Source organism: Platalea leucorodia (genome assembly GCF_965183815.1).
Source record: "Platalea leucorodia genome assembly, chromosome: 20".
NCBI lineage: Eukaryota > Metazoa > Chordata > Aves > Pelecaniformes > Threskiornithidae > Platalea > Platalea leucorodia.
The window spans coordinates 5190971-5210192 of NC_138842.1; the positions used below are offsets into that span (position 1 = coordinate 5190971).

Consider the following 19222-nt stretch of genomic DNA (forward strand, 5'->3'; position numbering starts at 1 on the left):
TTTATTCTTGTCTTAGAAAAATAAAACGAGTAGCCAATTTAGTCAACGGAAAATATCTCACAGACTTAAAAGCATGCCCAGCAAGCATAGCCTTGTAAGACTAAATTAATGTTAAATCAAAGCAATTTGTTACTAAACCAACCTAGTCTGCAATTCACAGTTGATTACTACAAAGTGTATTTTTAAAATTTTTTTGGCCCATATAAAAATAACATATTGCAACTCAAAGTGCATTTTTAAAATAAACAATCGACTATTTTTATCAAATAAAATATTTACACCATTTGGTTTTTACAGTCAGAAATGCGCTTCATGCGATGACCATGGGAACATCATCTGAAAATCCAGTTATCATTGGGGCTTCGTCATCCTCATCTCCTGAAAAACAAACCCAGAGCGCTGTTATGCTGCCCTTAGCGTTTCACAGGGCACGACTAAACAGGCTACCGAAGCTGGCCACACAACTGCCCTCAAAACCAGTATATTGTGGCCTCGCTCGTGCTCTTACCTGCTTGTTATATCTGTTATATTCAGGTTTTAACCGATTTGTATTAGAGGGAGTGGTTTAAGCGAAGTTGCTAAAAACATTTATCCTGCGCCATCTTTGTGCTCTTAGGACAAGATCAAATCCATAGAGATTTTTATGCCAAAGGTGGCCCAAAGCATGATTGAGAAGTTAGGTCTTGCACTGATTTCACATCCTTAAGGCTGTGCTGAAATGCTATTGCATGAAACCAAGGGCTACGTACCTAAATCGTCTCCAGAGGAGAATATGGCCGAGCCCAGGCGGGAGCTGTAGTGGCTGTTCGCAAAGGCAGTGAAGCTGTTCTGCAGCCGTCTGTGCCTCATGTACAGCACCACGAAGCCAATCCCGAGGGTCACCAGCAGCAGGAACAGCACCGGTACCACGATGGCAGCGACGTCTGTGGATCTGCCGGTTTTTGTTGCAGAGAAGTCTTCACCTACAGATGAGAGAGGGAAAGAAGTGCCATTAGCAACGGATAGCACATTTCTCCAGTGAGTTTGTGAGGTTTTTGTCAGTCTTTGTTAAGGAGGATGTTAAAAGGCAAGGGACTTACCAGTTCCTAGTTCATCATAGAGAAGCGTGGCCGGCTCGCCACACATCTGCCCGCTGTACAGGCACCTGGCCTGAACAGTGAATGAATAGTTGTGACCTATCTTCAGGTTGGAAACTTTGAAGAAGTTTTCTGTCGTGTTCCCGAGATAAGCAGTAATGTTCATCAGGCTGTCAAACATGTGAATCTCGTAACCCTGAGAGTTGTGAAAACAAAGACACAAACCCTAAATCACTTGGCTGCAGAGGTCAGGTTTGCTCTTTCTGACAGGGCTTTGAAACTTGTTTTTCCTCCTGAATCTAGCTTTGATGAAATGTGTTGGGCTATCAGCTGGGAGAGCGCAATGTGGAGCCTCCTCCAGGCATCCGTCAGTGTGCATCGACCTTGGCCAGTTCAGGGAGGAGAGAAGAGTTCGGTCTGTCTGGTTCACTCTGTTCTTAGCATCCACCCGAGACCACCCAAAATAGAGTCCAGTTACGGTGATGGCTTTTTTGGTGTAGTTTGCTACCTGCCCAGGCCCTAACAGAGCACATGTCACAGATTTTCTATCAAAGTCTAAATAATGACAATTCTCAGATGCTACCGATGTGCTTCCTGGCACGGTGGGGCAGCGTCCTATTCCCAGTCCTTTCACACGTGTGACAGCTGACCTTTTTCAAGAAGATAATTATGTTCCTAAAAGGTGACAGATTGGATCTATCAGCTTTAGTGCCTTAGTCATGATAAGAATTGAAGTGAGCTCTGTGTATAGGGCTCATCAAGGACACTTAGGGGAGCAGAGCGTACAAGTGTATTTCAAAGAGTCTGTGAAAGGAGCCTTGCGGTGACTCTGCTCTAGGTTTTTCTGAAACACTGCCCGTAGGATGGGAGAGACAGCACAACTTACCCGGCTTTCATTGAAATTACTTTCCTTTAATGCCAAACTCTTCCAAAAAAGCAGAATATGGTCATTTTCTGTTATAATTTTTAAGGCGTCCGGTGCAGACAGTGGAACTGCAATGGAGAAAAAACGGCAGGCGGGTTAGGTTTTAACACTGGTGACAGTTTTCTTTTGGCTGAGAAACAGCAATGGGGTCACTTCTGAAACTTCGTATTTTTTAGGGATCGGCACAATACTCTGCTTAGAAAAGGGCTGTACTGGAGGAGAGGATACTGTGGCATGTAATCTGGTAGGAGTTTTTCAGTGGGTTTTTATGGTAGGACCGTTAGGGTACTTCATGGTGTCTACACAGCCAAACACGGGTGCCTTTCCCATCTCCATCTAGGCAGGAGAAAAACTCCCCGGCTATCATTTGGGAGGCTTCCTCTCCGCTGCTGTTGTTCGGGGGTTTAATTGCCTTCCCTGGGAGCTGCAGGGAGGCCTCTCAGAATTGGGCTTTGGCTGTGGGAGAGGACTAAGCGATGCAGAAACACTACTGTAGCCTCCACCCAGCAGAGCGGTGGGATGGATGGTGCGTGGGATGGGTGCTGGATTCCCTCTAGTGGACAGCGCTGCAAGGACTCGCCCTGGCACCCACCCAGGAGTACGCTTTCCTTTACCTGTGTTGATCTTCATGCTGGATTCTTTGCTCATATTTCCCAGTTGAACAATCACGTGGTATTTGCCTCCCGGTTCAAGTTTCTTAATGGTGTACTCCACCGTGCTGTTCCGGGTTTTCACTTTGTAGATTTTATCTGTTTTTCTTACTAAATCTTTAACTGCGACAGCATATAACTGGAGGGGGAGGAAAGGCACACAGAGTGAAAGATCTTACTTTCCTGCAGACTTGCTAGCAATCTCATACAACGGTAGGACGTTAGACGCGAAGGGACAAAATTTAAATTAAACCATGCCTGCACTCTACAGAAAGCCTGAAAAGTAAGATTTCAAGCCTTTTGCTGGACTAGCAGGATCCCTGCCCGAGATCAGTATTTGCAGATAGAGAAAATGCAGTTACTGGAACAGATGAGGGCAGGAGGAAATCTCAGGTTGTATTTCGTAATGAATCACAAGGATGCAATGCAAACTCCTGCCCTGTCAAAGTTTCCAGTTTTGTTGGGAAGATACACACCTTTAAACCTTTGCTGTTAAAGTCTCTGGACCAGAATAGGAGCAGAAAGCTTGCTGAGAAAATGACTCGCCTTCAACGGAGCGAGACCTGACTGTACGCCAGCAGGCCAGAAAACAGAAGCGGGCTTTGTTGGGGCTGCGCCGGCGCGGCTGGAGCGGGAGGCAGAGCCCGCAGCCCGGCTGGCCCGACGCCTGTCCTGCTGGTGTGAGGGCTGTCCTCAGGCACCGGCCAGGCCGGACTCCAGGGCAAAGCTGAAGCTCAGAATGGTGTCTCAGCACATGCTCAAGTTTGCTTTCAGACTCAGCCAGCAAAAGATATCCCAGACCTGACTCTTTTTTAAATGCAGCGTGAATGTTATAGTATAGAGCTAATGGCCAGTACTGTGAAGAGAGGAAATGCAGGTCCCGGAGGCATCAGCATCTTGACAACAACTATTTAGATGGAGGGCAGACCTGATCTCAGACTCAATTCTCCATCAGCAGCAGGGCAGGGATCTGTCTTTGAGCCAGGGTTTTGCATGCAAAGGGACAGGAGAAGGTGCTGTGAGATATTACCATGTCCTGGTCAGGCGAATCGTAGGGCGATTCCCACTTAATGACTGCGAACGTCTTTCCGGTGTGCACGGAGTGGAGGTGCCGAGGGGGAAGCCGGTTGTCAGGGATCATCTTCACCACGACATAGTCGGACGGTGGCCCTTGGTAGGGAGACATCACACGGACCTTGAAGGGATGACACAGCGGTTAATACTGTGCCTACACCCTTCGGTACCGAACTACAGCCTGCAGCGCAGGTAGGAGGGGGAACAGAAAAGTGAGCCTACCAGAAACAGGTACTGCTCGTCCCGCTGCACGATCACAGTGATGTTGTGGGAGGTTGTGGTGGTGTTGTGAGGGCTTCTGTACAGCTCTAGGAAGGATGTGGCGTAGAAGATGCCATAGACCTGCGGAGGAAGAGCACAACAGGGACGGTACAGATTTTGGCAAGGGCCAGAGCTCCTACCCAAACTTTCACTGGCTGTCGGTTTTTAGGGACATGATGCAAAGACCCTTTTTCCTCTGGGCACTCTCTCCTGCTCAAGTTCAGGTTCAGTCTGCCCACTTGCTGCTGCTTTCCCCACCATAAATCCTGGGCTCAGCTCTGATGATACAGCAGTCAACTGAAAGACCACTGGAGCATCATGCTATCTGTATTTCAGCCACTTCTCCACTGGATCAGTGACTAACAAATAGACAACAAGAGAGCTTTCCTTGCTTCTGTTTAAGGGGCAGCAGGTGCTTTGCCTTGTTTTTTGAGCATAAAATTTTCAGGGCCTTGCAAGTCAATCCCTACAAATAATTCTGTTTTAAGATTTTGCTTGTGTTTTGAGGCTCTGAGCTAGACTCTGTCCTGGCTGGTGGGAAAAGAGAGTCGGTGCCTTACGACATTCCTCGGTCCGGTCCAGCTGCACTCCACCGCAGTCTGGTTGATGGCCTTGGCTTTGAGACTTGGTGATGCAGGTCTTGTTCCACTGGTCACCACGTGTACAAAAGACAGAGGGCTGTCACCCAGCTCCGTCTTAGCCCAAGCAGAAATTTCATAGGGGGTGTGTGCTGTCAAATTTGCCACTGAGCAAGAAAAGAAACGTGCACTATTAGGTGAGGCAAAGTACTGCAATGGCAGGATGAGAGCACTAGGAAATGGTCAGCAGCATCAAACAATCTTAGACAGGAGCCTGCCTCTCGGTTTGTGTTTCGATTCATTTTGAGTAATTCCCTTTATGCAGAAGCACCTGGGACTCTGGTATCTAACCTAGCCTGCGCTTTTCTGTATTGGGATGCTTTCCCCATATCTAGACTGTGCACACCCAGTGATTTTTCCAAACCAGAAAGTAATCTGATTAATAGGGACATGTACTGTATACAAGCCCAAGCAATGGTTGACCTTTTGCAGAGTAGATAAGGAACCACAAACAAAATCCCGTGTGATGAGAAAAGGCTAGTGCAGCTCTGGGGAATAAATCCCAAATCTGCTTGAAATCTCCAAGTCCTAAGAAGAGAGGCCAAGAATTTGCTAGTTTGTCCTCTCAAGATTTATTTTTTCCTAAATAGAAACTACTCTGTTGCAAAAAAAAAGAAAAAAAAAAGAATAAAAATCCTGTAGCCTTCCGCAAAACCTTCTGTTTGGTGTTGCCTAAAGCAGAATTTTACATTTTGCACAGAATTTACCTTTTTGGATGGACTTTTCTCCTTCTATGATCAGAGTCCTTTTTTCCTGCCTGTGTGTATCAAATGTCCAGTAGATGTTCACAACGTAACCGCTGACCTGTCAAGCAGCAAGGGCACACAATACGAACTATCAGTTCAGCTGTTTTTGCATGCAGTGAAAGAGTCACTGGTGAAATCTTTGCATTGTATTTCCCTTCCTAATTAAGAGAGCTGGGACGGTTGATGGGTAGTAAGAAATGATTTGGCATGAAATAACTAGTTTCAAAAAGTAATTGCAATACTGAAATGGGTGACAGCTTATCCCATCCTGTATTTATCATTTACCCCACGCAGGCCTTTTTTTCTTTATTCTAGTTTCAGAAGTAAAGGTAAAAAATTTACCTTGATATTAGTAGTCATTTTTAGGCTGAAACTTATGGAGTCCTCGCTGTAGCTCTCTATGTGTATGACAGGTGGAGGAATGACTGGAAGGAAAGAAAGGGAGAAACAGCTGTTACCGCAGCACAAAGAAATACAAATACTTATCGAGAGGGGACAGGTAAAATACAGGCTTTCATTATGACAACCATCTCTCAGACCAGGAACCCCCCACCTTTGCAGCCCCAACCTTGCCTGTCTCTAAGACACATGCCTCTCAGAGAAGGCACTGACATGCCATACCTCCATCATCTTTTCAGTTAACCATCTAAAAGCTGCCTTATCTGTGCCTTGCTCGGCACAGGCTGGAAGCAGAGAGGTCTGCACACAGGTATTTTACTTCTGAACTCAGTGGCACGGGCTCATATCACAGTTAACAGCTTCTGGCCTTCAGAGGAACTGGTGAGGGAGATTAGGAGCTATTGGTGGGGACAGCTGCCAAACGGTCAGGCAAAACCTGACATGAAAGTCGTTACGGTTCTTTCTACCTCTGTTTTTCTGACCATCAGGTACTCATGTACTTTATATTATCTGAATCCTGCAATTTTAGTAGCATGGTGTTTTCTTTCTTTCCTTTGTCAACATAGTGAGGATGCACTTTTAATCTAACAAATCAGCAGACAATTTTGACATCAGAATGTAGGTTTGGAAGAAAAACTTGGCATGAATACAAATGATTTCAAAAGGCTTTTTTAAAACCAGTTTGGAGGGAAATGATTTACTGTGTTGTTTGAATTTATCTACTGTAATGTTGTGGTAGTTTGTTGGGAGCGTTAGTGGTCTTTTAGTGGTCTAATGTACGTGAGATGCAGAAACCATCATAATCATAACCTAAGAGGGAGAAGAATGAGCAAGCACCCTTTCAGCCAGTGACAGCAAAGGAGTTAGTGGTAATGTGTCTCGCCTATCCAAAGGTAGGACCTAGCCTACACAAGTCAGAGGGAATCCACCTGCAGTCCAGGAGAGAGGGGCACCTTCTGGACAGGCTTCTCACCCACTTCCAGGGCTGTACCTCCATCCTACGTGCCCGAGTTCAGAGGAAGAGTCAGCAACCCGTTCAGACTTGCCACTGAACTTTGAGGCAGATCAAGTTAAGCGAAATGGTACAGCAAAGTTGTTAAATAGTGTAAAATGCTTAATAGGGAAGAATAAAGGAGGAGGTGGTTATGCGTGCTGTTGACTGAAACAACAACATTTACCTTTGCCTTTTATGGTGGTTATGGATTTGGAATCACTCCAATTTCCCACTCCTCGACTAGTTACTGCAGCAACCTTTTCAAATAAGAGGGTTAGTTAATATGAACAAAGGTACGCCGCCAACATTGTATAACGCAAACAGAGAACGAGGTTAGAGCAAGGTTACGGACATGGCGGAGCTCATGGGAAAAGGACTTTGAAGCAAACAATAGCTTAATTACTTGGCAATAAAATGCTTATTACAGAGATAAAGCAGGCTACTTTAAGTCAATTAAAGGAATCTAAGAAGAGGGAGGTGCATCCTCTTTGCAGATAACCACTCTTTTATGAGATCTTTATGAGGAGTCCATCAAGACAGGGAGCTTTGGACTCTATCGACCGTAGCGTAGGTAAGAACCATGCCGGTGAAGTCCATGCGAGTGCTGAATCCAGTTCCAAAGATTTATTTGGGAACAGATTAGTATGGGAAGGAATACCAAGGAAGGAAAGACTCGCTCCAAGCGAGTGTGAGAATAACATTGATTCACGGGCGCGGAGAGGGGTTTATCCCACCTCCCAGTGAACTCCCCCAAGAAGCCACGCTCTTTCAGCACAGGTAGGATGGACAATGGCAGAGCATACGTTTCCCAGGGCCCAACGTGCAGACTTTCATTTCCTATTCTTATTAGTTCTGTCTATAATTACCCAGCTTCTCCCACGTGCATACATTCCCCACAGGCACATCTGCTTCTTTTCCCAGTGATACGGTCAGGACCAAATTTATCTCTGGCCCAGATCCGGTGCAATTGCAGTGACATTGGAATGGGCAATTAGTAGCGCAGATTTCATAATACAGCCTGGCCTTCTGGGAGAGGGAGCAAATCAAGGGCCTTAATTCAGGCCTTGAAACTATATACATTAGCAGTGCAAATGCCAAGCCCCCATTGTGGGTTGGCATTAAAGGGCAGAATTGTAACAACATACCTTTTTAGCAAGTACTTGCCTGCGCAGGACTTAGAATATCTAGTGAAAAGAAATGAGAGCATGCATAGAGCTTTGAAAATACTCACTCTAACTGTGTATAACGTGTTGACCTGTAAATTCTTGATCTCAGTGTAGTTCTTGGTGGTTCTAAGGGACGACCACTCCTTGGATCCAGTCCTGCTGTATTCCACCTAGGAGCACCAAAACAAGGGATGAGGGCTCCACAGTCAACAATACCACAGGGTAACAGGTCCCTCTGTGTCAAAATGTCAGTAGAAAGAAGTACGAAAGCTTAGAAAGGGAGCCAGAAATGAAAATGTCAACTTGAGGGCTGTATCGCCTACAGCCCTACAGCATTTCTCCTCCCAACTTGCCCAATGCTGTCAGCAGATTTCCTCTACGAAATGTCCTATTCCTGGCCCACCCCCTCTGCAGAGATAGCTGTCTTCAGAAAGGCAAGCTGCCCTCAGCAGCCTTCCCTGTCCCACCACCGATCTGGACTCGGCCACGCTGGGCAGCAAGACTCACGATGAATTCCCGTATGAGGCCATGAGCGTTCACGGGGGGACTCCAGCAGCCCGTCACCACGCCCTCAGCTTCTTTTTTCAGGGATAGCTGAAGGTTAAAGGGAGCATCTGGTACTAGGGAGAGAAACAGAGCTGTTAGTGACAGTCGCAGTTGCTGTGTCCGGATCACATGGGGAAAAGCGGGGGCTCCCTGAAAGGTTGGGACAGAGGGGGAATGGTCAAGCTGTCCTGGCCCATGGGAGATGTCATCTTCCTGCAGTTGTGTCCTGGGTCCCTTTTGCTCCCCTCTGCAGCAATAAAGCCTTTTTAGTGACTGTGGTGAAGCTAGGATTTTGCTAAGTTCTTGGCTTTATTTACCATCCCTTCCTTAATCTGACCTCCACTCTGCAGCTAGAAAGATCTTGCTCCTTGCGTGCAGTACTGAGCAGTCCCATGGGCTCCTCACTGCACCGTGAGAAGAGATGAACTTCCCAGTGATACTAAACCACTAAGTCATGGGCAAGAAAGAGGGCAGGTGGGTGACTCGGCGCAGGACTGACGCTAGGCAGGGAACCCGCAGCTTTCTTTCCCAGTCCAGCACAATTCCCAGGCCTGTGGAAAGACTCCTTTTGTTTGTAACGGGGATACCTCCCCGGTATCTACTTTCTAAGCCAAAGCGGAATGCATCAGGTCACTGGTACGACCGTGCAGGTCTGCTTACATCCTTCAGGTGCCCGGAGGGTGATGAAGTCGTTGGTGTTGTAGACTCGGCTGAGACACTGCACTTGGACTTTCACCTGATAGGTACAGTCAGGCTTGAGGACTTTCAAAACGCTATTGGTTTTGTTGCTGTGGGTCTCCAAAATCTTCCAAATGCTTTCACCAACCGTCCTGCATGAGAGAGTCACACCCCTCCGGTCAGGACGGTGTTTAGTAACGAAAGGTGAAACCATCTATCTGTAAGTTAAGAGCTTACTGCTTAGTTTCCTTTTCAGTAAAACCACACCACCTGCTTGAAAGGATGCTCTTTTAAAGCCTGAACTAAACATAACTCGGCGACTTGTAAGCGCCATCCTCTGAGGTTTTCTATAACTGCTGTGCTCTAATTTCTTGACTTTGTTCTCGTTGCTAGTGGTCCCACAAAGACAAGACCCAAGCCAAAAACCAGCACTGAATATAGCCATATTACTGTCTGAGTAAACAGTCAAGGAGGAAACAAACACAGCTCTCTACAAGTGCCCCCTAGTTACAGCTATTTTGGGCTTCCTTTGCAACTAAGTATTAGAAGATTTTCCAAGCAGAACTAGATTCCCCAGCTCTCAGGCGTTCAGGCCCGATTCTGTATAGTACTTTGCTGGTAACATGGGCACACCAATAACCTGTGCTCATGCTTCTCCTAGCCTTTACTTGATACGAATAGCAACGGGTCATGCAGTGTCATGGGTGGTGTACCTGTAATAGACGTTGTAGACACAGGAGGTCGAGGACATTCTTTTTGGCCGAGCCCACGTCAGGGTGACATCGCCGGAGAAATCGGCCGTCCACTGGAGGTTCTGGACTTTGTACACGATTGTGTCATCTAAGCAGGCAAGGGGAAAAGTTAAGTCTACCGGAGGGAAACAAGCCCTTTGCCCAGAACAGAAACAAGGGTTACGTTCATAGCACAGACATCATGTGGAGGTAGAAACAGTAATGTGACCGAATATGACTGATTTGTACCATCCAAATTAGACATGTAATTTAGGCAGACGTTATCAGCGGAGAAGAGCGGGCTCTTCAGAAGGCAGTTCAGAGCAGGAACATACCCCTGGTGCTCTTAGTTCTCCCCAAAATGTCTTGGTTGTCTTTATGCTGCATCATGCCAGCATCCCCTTCCCCCCAAGGAAACATAAAGTGTGGCTGTTGGTGAAATTGGAAGTGTATGAGTACAGACTGATCAGTGCAAGCGAAGTCGCTCTTCTACTCATGCGATGAATCTGTGCTGTCACTGTAAGCCATCCAGGGCTTTTCTTTGTGTGGTTTTCCTTATCACATCTTGTGTTCAGCAGAAGGACCCAAGTGAAGGCTGGTAATTAAGGCAGGAGTCTGGGGATTGCCTTGACACGAGCTCTGCGGCTGAACCACCGCCTGACCTTGGGAGAGGCACTCAGAGGATAATAGCACCGTGAGATCCAGCGCCGGCAGTGGTGGGGACTGGAGGCGCGTATCTGAAACGGCCCAAATCCATGCCCTGCTCCCGCGAGGCCATTCCCTGCTCTCTCCCTCCGGGGACCGTGCGTCAGAGTCCACATCCAAGCGCTGTGGCCTGGCTCCGCTCGGGTGCTCAGCTTCGTTGCCAGTGCTGTACAGAAACCAAGTGGAGCGCAGCCAAACTGCTGCTGCTTCGCTTTCCCTAACCAACTGGAAATGAAACCCAGCAGGCATGCGGGTCTGTGGACAGGCAGGGCAAGGCAAGCTATCCGAGGGAAAAGAGATGGGTTCCCCTTGGCATAGCAGCCGAGCCGTGAATCTCGGCAGCTCCTTCCCCCTCCCCTGAACCTGCTAGCTTCTCCCGATCAATATTTAATTAAAGAACTAAAACCTGATTGATGCTCAAACCCCCAAGCACTTCAGTAGGAAAGCGGCTGAATCTCATGGCTGGCCAGAGACAGCCATTGATCGCCGTTATCTGCCCAGGGTGGGCTGTGGCATGCGTCCCGCCTGCCTCCGCGGGGCCACCGAAGGCCAGGGTGGGAGGACCAGTGATGGTGGCGGGGCATGTGCCATGGCTCCCAGGGTCACCTTGCAAAGGAGGACAGAGCCAGAGACTATTGCTTCACTCGTAGGCCATGTAAAATAGACAGCTTTGCTCCTACCGTCCTAAAGTTGTTTTTCTGTGTCTGAGGCTGCTAGGAGACAAGTTGTCATTGTAGAAACTGGCCAGAAAGTTTGTCCCAGTTGGTTATAAATGGGTGAGGATGTAGCTTGGACAACTGAACAGAGGCAGATATGTCTAGGATGTTGTGAACGAAAGGGCATGTAACCAGGAGAACACCTCTACATGCTAACACAGAGCAGGGCATGAGAAACGGGAGAGGGCTGCTGCTTACCGGTACAGTTCCTTTCATCGCTGCTGTCTGAGCAGTCCAGATATCCATCACACCGCTCTGTCACCATAATGCAGGCCTCTCCGTCCTCGCATTTATAACCATTAGGACACAACAGGGTGCTGTGAGTAGCTGAAAGAGGCAGAACGGTTTCAGGACTCAAGGCAGGAAAGTTCCCTCGCCAGCACTGGGCTGTTTGCAGTCCCAGTGCTAGTTCAAAAGCAGGCATGATGCTGGGGTAGCTGCATGTCAGGGATGGAGTCCAGACAGAGTGTATCAGTCATAGGGTTATCTCGTTCTGGCTGCATCTTCTGGCATGATCACACATGGTGGCATCAGAAGAACCTGAAGCTTATCCCACTGAAAACAACAGCTGGACTTCTAATGGGAAGGCCACTGGTTGTCTGGCCTTTTTTCCCCTTTTTTACTGTGATGCTGCATTTACTGCACAGATTCCACCAGCAGTAAAACTCCTCAGGGGCTCCCCAGTCCTCACAAAGAGCTTCCCAAGGGAAAGAGCCAGGCGAGACGCTCTCCCTGCCCCGCACTTACGGCAGTTCCTCTCGTCCGTGCCGTCCTGGCAGTCCCGCAGGCCGTCGCACCGCTTCCAGTTGGGGATGCACTTGTGCAGCTGCTGGCACTCGAACTCGAACCTGCTGCAGCGTCCCGGGAGTGCCGGGGAGGTGGCCGTCACGTTGGGTCCTGCACACAGCAGGGAGTGAGGAACCCACCCAAAGCATGGCCAGGCTGCCACTGCCACCAGGAGGGACCAAAACCTGTCCCCAGGTCCCGACTCCACTAGATGGCAATCTCTTCCCATCTAGCAGGTAAATGGCTTCTGCTGGGATGACGCCTAAGCCATCCTCTCTCCTGACTGCAGAGGGCTGGAAAAGCAACTGCTTTGCAGGGAATGCCCTGCACCGACTCGGAGCTCGACAGGCCTTTAGCAAGAACCGCAGCGAGAGAAAACCCGCTTTTACCTTCAGCATAGGCGTGAGCTGGAAACGCACCCTGCAGCCCTGCTCTCCGTGCCCCTACGCAGCCTGAGACACGATGGCATTTGAGCAGGGACCTGCTGTGACAATAATTCATGCTGCCTGTGGGGCTGGAGCAGTGTCCCAGCTGGTGGCAGGAGGTCTGACCCCAGGGAGAGAGGAGACGGTGGGTTTTTACACCACAGCGTAATTTAACCCTGTCATCTGGCAAGGCTCTGCGACTGGAAGGCCAGCGGTCCTTGCAGATGTGATCCTAGAGAAAAAGGAAAGGGCTAAGGAAGAGAAAAGCTTACGTGAAGTAGGACAGGCGTCCTCGTCGGAGCCGTCGGTGCAGTCCTTGTATCCGTCGCAGACCCAGCTGTTCATGATGCAGGCACCGCTGTTGCATCGGAAGTGATTAGGTAAACACGTCGGTGGGATCGATGTAGTAATGGGATGAACCGGAGAACCTAAAAACACACCGTGCAGAGCTGATCTGAGAGGCCCGCTCCTGCGTACGGGCTGTAAGCTGTGCCTGTTCCCGACAGACCTGAAAGCCGCTATCAGCGGGGGGAAGTGGGGAGCAGGCAAGGCATTACAAGCCCAATGTTTTCATCTGTGTGGTATCTGCACAGCTCCTAATTGGGATTTCCAAAAACACAGAGTAAAAAAGATGCACGAGTGCACACACAGCCCATTCACGGGGGATTTTCGGAGCCACGGGGGCTGGCGCAGGCTGCCCTAAGCACCGCTGCGAGAAAGCAGCTGATGCTGAGAGCGGTCCTTTGGCATGCCGCAGCCCAGCCTCGGCCAGGGCTTTCACGAGCAGAGCAGAGCGCCGTATGCCCTCACCCTCGCACTCCTTCTCATCGGACCAGTCCCCGCAGTCATTCTCCTCGTCGCACTTCCACCGGTTGGGGATGCAGTGCCCGTTCCCGCACTGGAACTGGTAGTACCGGGAGCAGTTTGGGGCTTCTGTCGGGTTTTCTGACAATGAGAGGAGAGTGCTGTGAGTGAGTCCTAGCGTTATCTCGCTAGTCTGCAGCACAGCTGAGGTGTGGGAGCGTCTCAGGCCAGGCTACGGCTGGTCCCAAGAGCATCACCCTGTTTATTCCCCCGGGCAGTACAGGTAGGGTCCTTTCTCTTCATCTCCAGCATCCCCATTCCTCGCTATCCTGTTGCCACCACTATTATGTCTGTGTGCTCGGTGCTTCATGGCCAGACACTACCTATGATCTGAGAACCAGAGCCGACAGCGAAATTCAGACACAGCATGGCAGAAATGCAACTCTGAAATGAAGACGCAGCTGCTTCGTCTGGCTGGGTACAGCTTCTACAGCTACCCGGGGAACAGTGGTAAATATTGAGTTTGGCTGAAAACTGCCTGTCTGCTGTAGGCTGGGGATCTGTGGAGTAAATATGGTCACATATGACTTAGTCAAGCACAAGGATGTGCCAGCCGTATTGCATTTTCAGCGTGCTTCAGTCTACCTACTTGCAATATGAGGGAAATGATACTGATCTCCATGTAAGACACGCCTCAATGTGCCAGTGGAATGCTGCACACACGTATATGTATATATACATGAGTGCATATGCAAAACACGAAAAAGCCAGTACTCTATGCTCCTGAAATTCAGAGGAGGCTGGAACTACGGTGACGAGAGACCCTGAGGTACGGCTCACCACAGTTTGCTTCGTCAGAGTAATCGCCACAGTCATCCATGCCGTCGCACTTCCACACCAGGCTGATGCAGACGCCGTTCTGGCACTGGAAGCTGAACTGGTCGCAGGTCCGGTGGAACTCGGGGTCCTGGGCTGCAGGGGTGGCACAGAGAGACATCAGAGTTTTAGTGTAAAGACCAAGGGCTTGAGGGAAGCTGATCGTTGAGGAGGAAGAAGGAGCACACTCAGAGGCAATCATGGATTTATAAGCAGATCATTACAGTCGAGAGCCACCTCTTAGGATGTCTGGCAGCTTTCTGGTACCCTGGGGAATGCACTCTCCTCTCCATGCCTCTGGTTTCATTCTCTGTCCAACCCTCCTTTTGCAAAGATGCACAATATCACACTTACAGCAGCCAGCATAGTTGGCATCTTCATCTGATCCGTCTCGACACTGGATGATGCCATCGCATACCATGGAGTGGAACAAGCACTGCTGCCGGTTCTTGCACACGAAATCCATGTAGCGGGTGCACAGGGGTTCTGGAGAAACGGGAGGTCAGGAGGGGAGGGGATGGCACCTCTGCCGTCCTGGGCAGCAGGAATGCCACCCACTGTGATCTGCACAGGCTTGAGTGCAGCAGCCGGATTTCAGGAAGTTACAGAAAGTTTCCAAGACAAATCGCTCGAGCTCTGTCCCTGCACAGGCTGCCCTCGCCCGATAACGCGTCAGGGTGCAAGCGGGTTGGCACAGGTGTCAGGAAGGGTTTGGTCACCTCCCTGAACACGGCTCCTGACAGTGCGCCCTCCCTATCCATCACAACCCTGCCTACTGTGCCTTTTGCTGACACTCGCAGACCAGCTGATTTCCCAGGGGGCTTGTGAATGCTAACTAAGGCTTTCCTATTATCTCACCAGGGCTTGTCTCCCAGTGAGACAGGCTCTGGCAGGCCGTGAAGGCTGTCAGCCCTCACTGCCAGGGCCCCGCCAGCTCCCCGCAGCTCCGGTACTCACCACAGTGCCGCTCGTCCGAGGCGTCGGAGCAGTCGTTGATGCCGTCGCAGTGTTTGCTGGTTGGGATGCAAGTGCCGTTTGGACACTGGAAGCCATTGCACTTTTTTTCTGAAATTCAGAATTGGGTGGATGTTGTGTGGTTTTTTTTTTTTTAAAGCTGCCTTTAGTTAGCTACAAAAAGCCATGGCACAGCCCCGTTTGCCTTCTCCCTGTGTCTGCCTGCTTTAGGAGGGATGGGAATCGTCCCCCCCGAGTTTGCTGCAGGTTTATATCAGCGAGTTTGTAGAAATCCCTCCCGCCCTGTGACAGAGCCCCCTCCGCACACAGCATGCATTACCGCAGTTGGCAGGGTCCTCGTCGGAGCCGTCCTGGCAGTCGGCATCGCCGTCGCAGGCCCAGCGCTGAGGGATGCAGTGGCCGTTCTGGCACTGGAAGCTGGAGGCCTCGCAGGTGTGATATACTGCTGAAACCAGAGCCGGGGAGACCGCCTGAGCGTGCGGTGCTGCCACATCCCCACTGAGTCGCAGCGCACGTTGAGTTGGGCCCTGCCACCACGCACCCCTGCTCCCTCCGCCTGCACCAGGACTTTATGCCATGGCAGGTCCCAGCACTGAGCACAGCTCCAGAGAGCAGGCGACCACCCCGTGGGTCCCAGGCAAGAGATTGCCGGGAGTCCGGGTTCTCCCTGGGTCACACCGTGGTCTTTTCCTCTCCGTGCTGTGCTTGCTCACCAGCCTGCTGTGCCTCAGGGATGGCTTTTGGAGGCTAGCGAGCCCTCCTAAAGCTCTCCCAAAGTCAGGAGCCTCTTTCCCTTTGATCTCGGTCCTTGGTGTGTGTGGGCAAAGGTGATGCTGGTGGTGTCTTGCCAGAGATGGCAAGAAACATCACAGCGAGCAAGCGAGCCTTGGCGGAGCGGCAGGGTCCCCCGTGCAGGGCAGGACAGACTCAGAGACAGCCTTTAATTAAGGCAGGCAAGGCTTTTCCGTGTTGCCAAAGCAAATTAGAAATAGAGTTTTCCTTGGGTTTCCAAGGGAGTAGGGCCCTGGCTGTCTTTAGGCTCCTGTCACAAAAATATCTTCCTCTGGGGTATCCTGGTTGAAACCTAGGCTATGTTGTCACTTTAGAGACAAATACTACTCTTCAACCAGGAGAGCACTCATCGTTATTGAGAAGAAAAGCAATGTTCAACTTAATTAAATTGCACGCTACTGAATTTTAGGTTAGCAAGTGACATGCGCATGCAGATATTTCAAAATACTACAATCTTGTGGCAGTAATATTCTATTAGGTATTCAGTGTGAAATGTAATTATTTTAGATAAGAGCAATAATAGCAGCTGGTGGAGTCAGATGAAATGTTTCTCAAATAATTGTGATCCTCTCAGATAATTTCAACTTTAGGCTTCACACACCCGATATGCTTTTTGAAGCAGTTCCTTTCCTGTAGTAATTCTCTCCAGAGAAACTCATATGAGAGATAAGTGATACCAATATAAATTAAACCTTCTTATATAGCTGCGCACTCGGAATACTAACGACCAGGATCCCCAGTGCCACGCTATAAACCCCGTATGCCCGAGGCATGGCAAATGCCGCAGGGGAAGAGCACGCAGGAGCTCGGAGACCTGAAAGGGATCTCCTAGATCCTCGTGCCAGAGCCCCACAACAGCAGCCAGCCCCGCTGCCCAGTGGCTCCGGGGCTGCAGCCGGAGCGAAGCCGCTGCCGGTATCCCCGGGGGCTCTCGTGGTCCCCGCAGGGCTCCCCTGGCCGCATCAGCCCGTCTGCTCTGATGGGCTGATCTCAGCCACATGGCGTGGAAACCACTGCTGTGATCTGAACTCTCCTGTGTAATGCTTTACAGGTACGATCTCATGCCTTTCACTGATGGACTAAAGCGCTGCTTACTCTCAGAACTCTCTTCTCATGCAAATACTTAGATTTTTGGCGTGGTGGTTTTTTGGTTTTTTGTTTGTTTGGGTTTTTTTAATGGAAAAGACCAATACATTGTTATCTGTTGGCTTTTCTAATGAGGAAAGGGCTCTATCTGGGTGTTAAATTTAGGACACTGCTGAGGGACATCAGTTTTACACGGTGGTACTGAGGACAGTTGAGTACTGTGACTTTCAACTGCAAATAGAGAACAAGGCTCATGGGTGTAGGACTTGCTGCATGAGAGGCGTAAACTAGGAACAATGCTATTTCTGGCAACCAGGTTGCATCAACATGAGTTGTAAACAAAACCAAGGGCGGGTCTTCCATGTGTCACTCCATACTCATGACACCCTCTTTAGATTTCCAAACCCATGGAGCAAAGCGAGGTTGCTAGAAGAGGAGCCACTTCCCGAACCAAATCTGCTTCTCCTTCAGATCAATTAATTGCGGAGAAGCTGCAAAGAACATGCCAGTTTTCTGCAACGTATTTAATGGCAAGAAAATGGTCAGAGTTCAAGCTGTGAAATGTGATCAGCACACACTGGCCTGCTTGCTGCCTCCGTGCAACAAGGGAGCCCTTTTTGTGCAGAAGTATCCTCCGGCTGCCCGGCAGCCACAGACCTGCTTCCCCATTCAATGGAGCCTCAAAGGCACGGCCACCGCTGGCTGGTACGAAGAAGGGGGACGGCCCTGCGGCCACCGCAGCAACGCACGCAAGTCGGTGCAATCTCGCAAGTTAAAAAGCAAAGCTGGATCAGTGTGCGAGCATCGCAAAGCTGTCAGCAAAATCACAGCGAGCCCTAAGGCCTGTTGAAGGCACTGGAGGAAAGAAACCCTTTGCTTTCGGAGCTTTACATCACCCTGAGCTGAGCTGCAGGCTGCCCGGCTGCCCTGCTGGGTGGCTCAGCTAACAAGCAGGGAAACTGAGGCACAAGACGTTGGCTGATGTCTTACAGTACCTCCGGCTGTAAGTAATGAGTGTTTGCACCAGAAGGTTATTGATCACATCAAAGTGCTTACCAGTGCAGTTTGCTTCATCAGACCAGTCCCGGCAATCGTTATCACCATCACACATCCAGGAAAGACGAATGCACATTCCCGAGCTGCAGCTGAATTCATCGTTTCGACACTGGTGAGCCTCTGCAAACAAGCACACACAGTTCAGATGTTGTCAGGGCCAGGGGAGAGGAGGAGGAAAGCTTCGCATGGGCTAATGACCGAGAAGAGGAGGCTGATATCTCAGAGGCGACAGCCTACACAGCCCTGCAAAGCAGGCTCATCTTGAAAGCATGTTTTCCTGCCTCGTCCCTAGCCCTGAATGACCAAGAGCTACCGCCTTGCTGTTTACCAGTCTCTTCTCTCCTTCAATTCAGCATCCCACCTCTCCGAATGGCTAAGCTGGAGGTGCATGGCCGCAAACACGGCAACACCAAGCAACCCACGCCTCCCATGCGCTTGCTGGGCAGCTGCCAAGGTCAGCTTGTAATCTCTACCAAATATTTGGCTTTGGGTCACAGGAGTACCCAGGGAGCAGAGCGGGAGAGCTGGATGATAATGGCACAGATTTCTCCCTGCCAGACCGCGGCGAGAGGGAGAAGCAGCACACGGTCTCGCTCTCCTACCCCTCATTTCCCAGTACCCGGTAAATGATGGGAGGGGGCGGCTGTTAGCCAGGATAAACAGGGGGATCTGGCAAAGCACTGCCTTGCCCCACAGTGTCTACGAGTAGCGCCCTGCCCAAAACACTGCTGGGCTTTCCGCCTTTGCATGGGGACAGGGAAGGAGGTTTGAGTGAGGGCACTCACCACAGTGACTTTCATCGCTGTTGTCCCCGCAGTCGTCCTCCAGGTCACATTTGTAGGACAGCGGGATGCAGGTCCCCGAGCCCTGACAGCGGAACTGGGTCTCGGCGTCGCACACGGTGGTGGCTAACGCAGCGGGGAGGGAGAGGAGGAGAAGGAGGTTAAGGTGGTGGTTAGAAAAGGCTTTCTGCTGCCCGAGGGTCTGTACTCAGTGCAGGGAAGCAAAAGGAGAGGGATGGCATCCTGCGAGCTTTGCTCAATGCAGCCCAAGTTACTGTTATTGTATGTTAATGTCATTATTAGGCACCACCCTGCGTAAAGCAGAGCAGACAGGG

General features: G+C 50.1%; 1 protein-coding gene across 2 annotated transcripts in view; it reads right to left on the bottom strand.

Annotated features, from left to right (window-relative positions):
* Window positions 1-310: 310 nt before the first annotated feature.
* SORL1 (sortilin related receptor 1) overlaps window positions 311-19222 on the bottom strand; it is a gene marked incomplete at both ends in the record, with an annotated part of 48736 nt that continues 29824 nt past the window's right edge. The window contains 25 exons of one of the 2 annotated variants that reach the window (XM_082330854.1): window positions 311-378; window positions 750-962; window positions 1080-1272; window positions 1963-2069; window positions 2616-2790; window positions 3682-3846; window positions 3948-4067; window positions 4547-4731; window positions 5332-5428; window positions 5713-5795; window positions 6948-7020; window positions 7995-8099; window positions 8437-8549; window positions 9136-9305; window positions 9867-9993; window positions 11504-11632; window positions 12053-12202; window positions 12789-12944; window positions 13327-13461; window positions 14161-14292; window positions 14551-14682; window positions 15154-15261; window positions 15491-15613; window positions 18106-18225; window positions 18891-19013. In XM_082330854.1, the coding sequence (XP_082186980.1) occupies window positions 311-378; window positions 750-962; window positions 1080-1272; window positions 1963-2069; window positions 2616-2790; window positions 3682-3846; window positions 3948-4067; window positions 4547-4731; window positions 5332-5428; window positions 5713-5795; window positions 6948-7020; window positions 7995-8099; window positions 8437-8549; window positions 9136-9305; window positions 9867-9993; window positions 11504-11632; window positions 12053-12202; window positions 12789-12944; window positions 13327-13461; window positions 14161-14292; window positions 14551-14682; window positions 15154-15261; window positions 15491-15613; window positions 18106-18225; window positions 18891-19013 (3302 nt within the window). Of the gene's footprint in view, window positions 379-749; window positions 963-1079; window positions 1273-1962; window positions 2070-2615; window positions 2791-3681; window positions 3847-3947; window positions 4068-4546; window positions 4732-5331; window positions 5429-5712; window positions 5796-6947; window positions 7021-7994; window positions 8100-8436; window positions 8550-9135; window positions 9306-9866; window positions 9994-11503; window positions 11633-12052; window positions 12203-12788; window positions 12945-13326; window positions 13462-14160; window positions 14293-14550; window positions 14683-15153; window positions 15262-15490; window positions 15617-18105; window positions 18226-18890; window positions 19014-19222 lie in introns of both variants that reach the window. The other variant, XM_082330853.1, reaches the window with a different exon arrangement.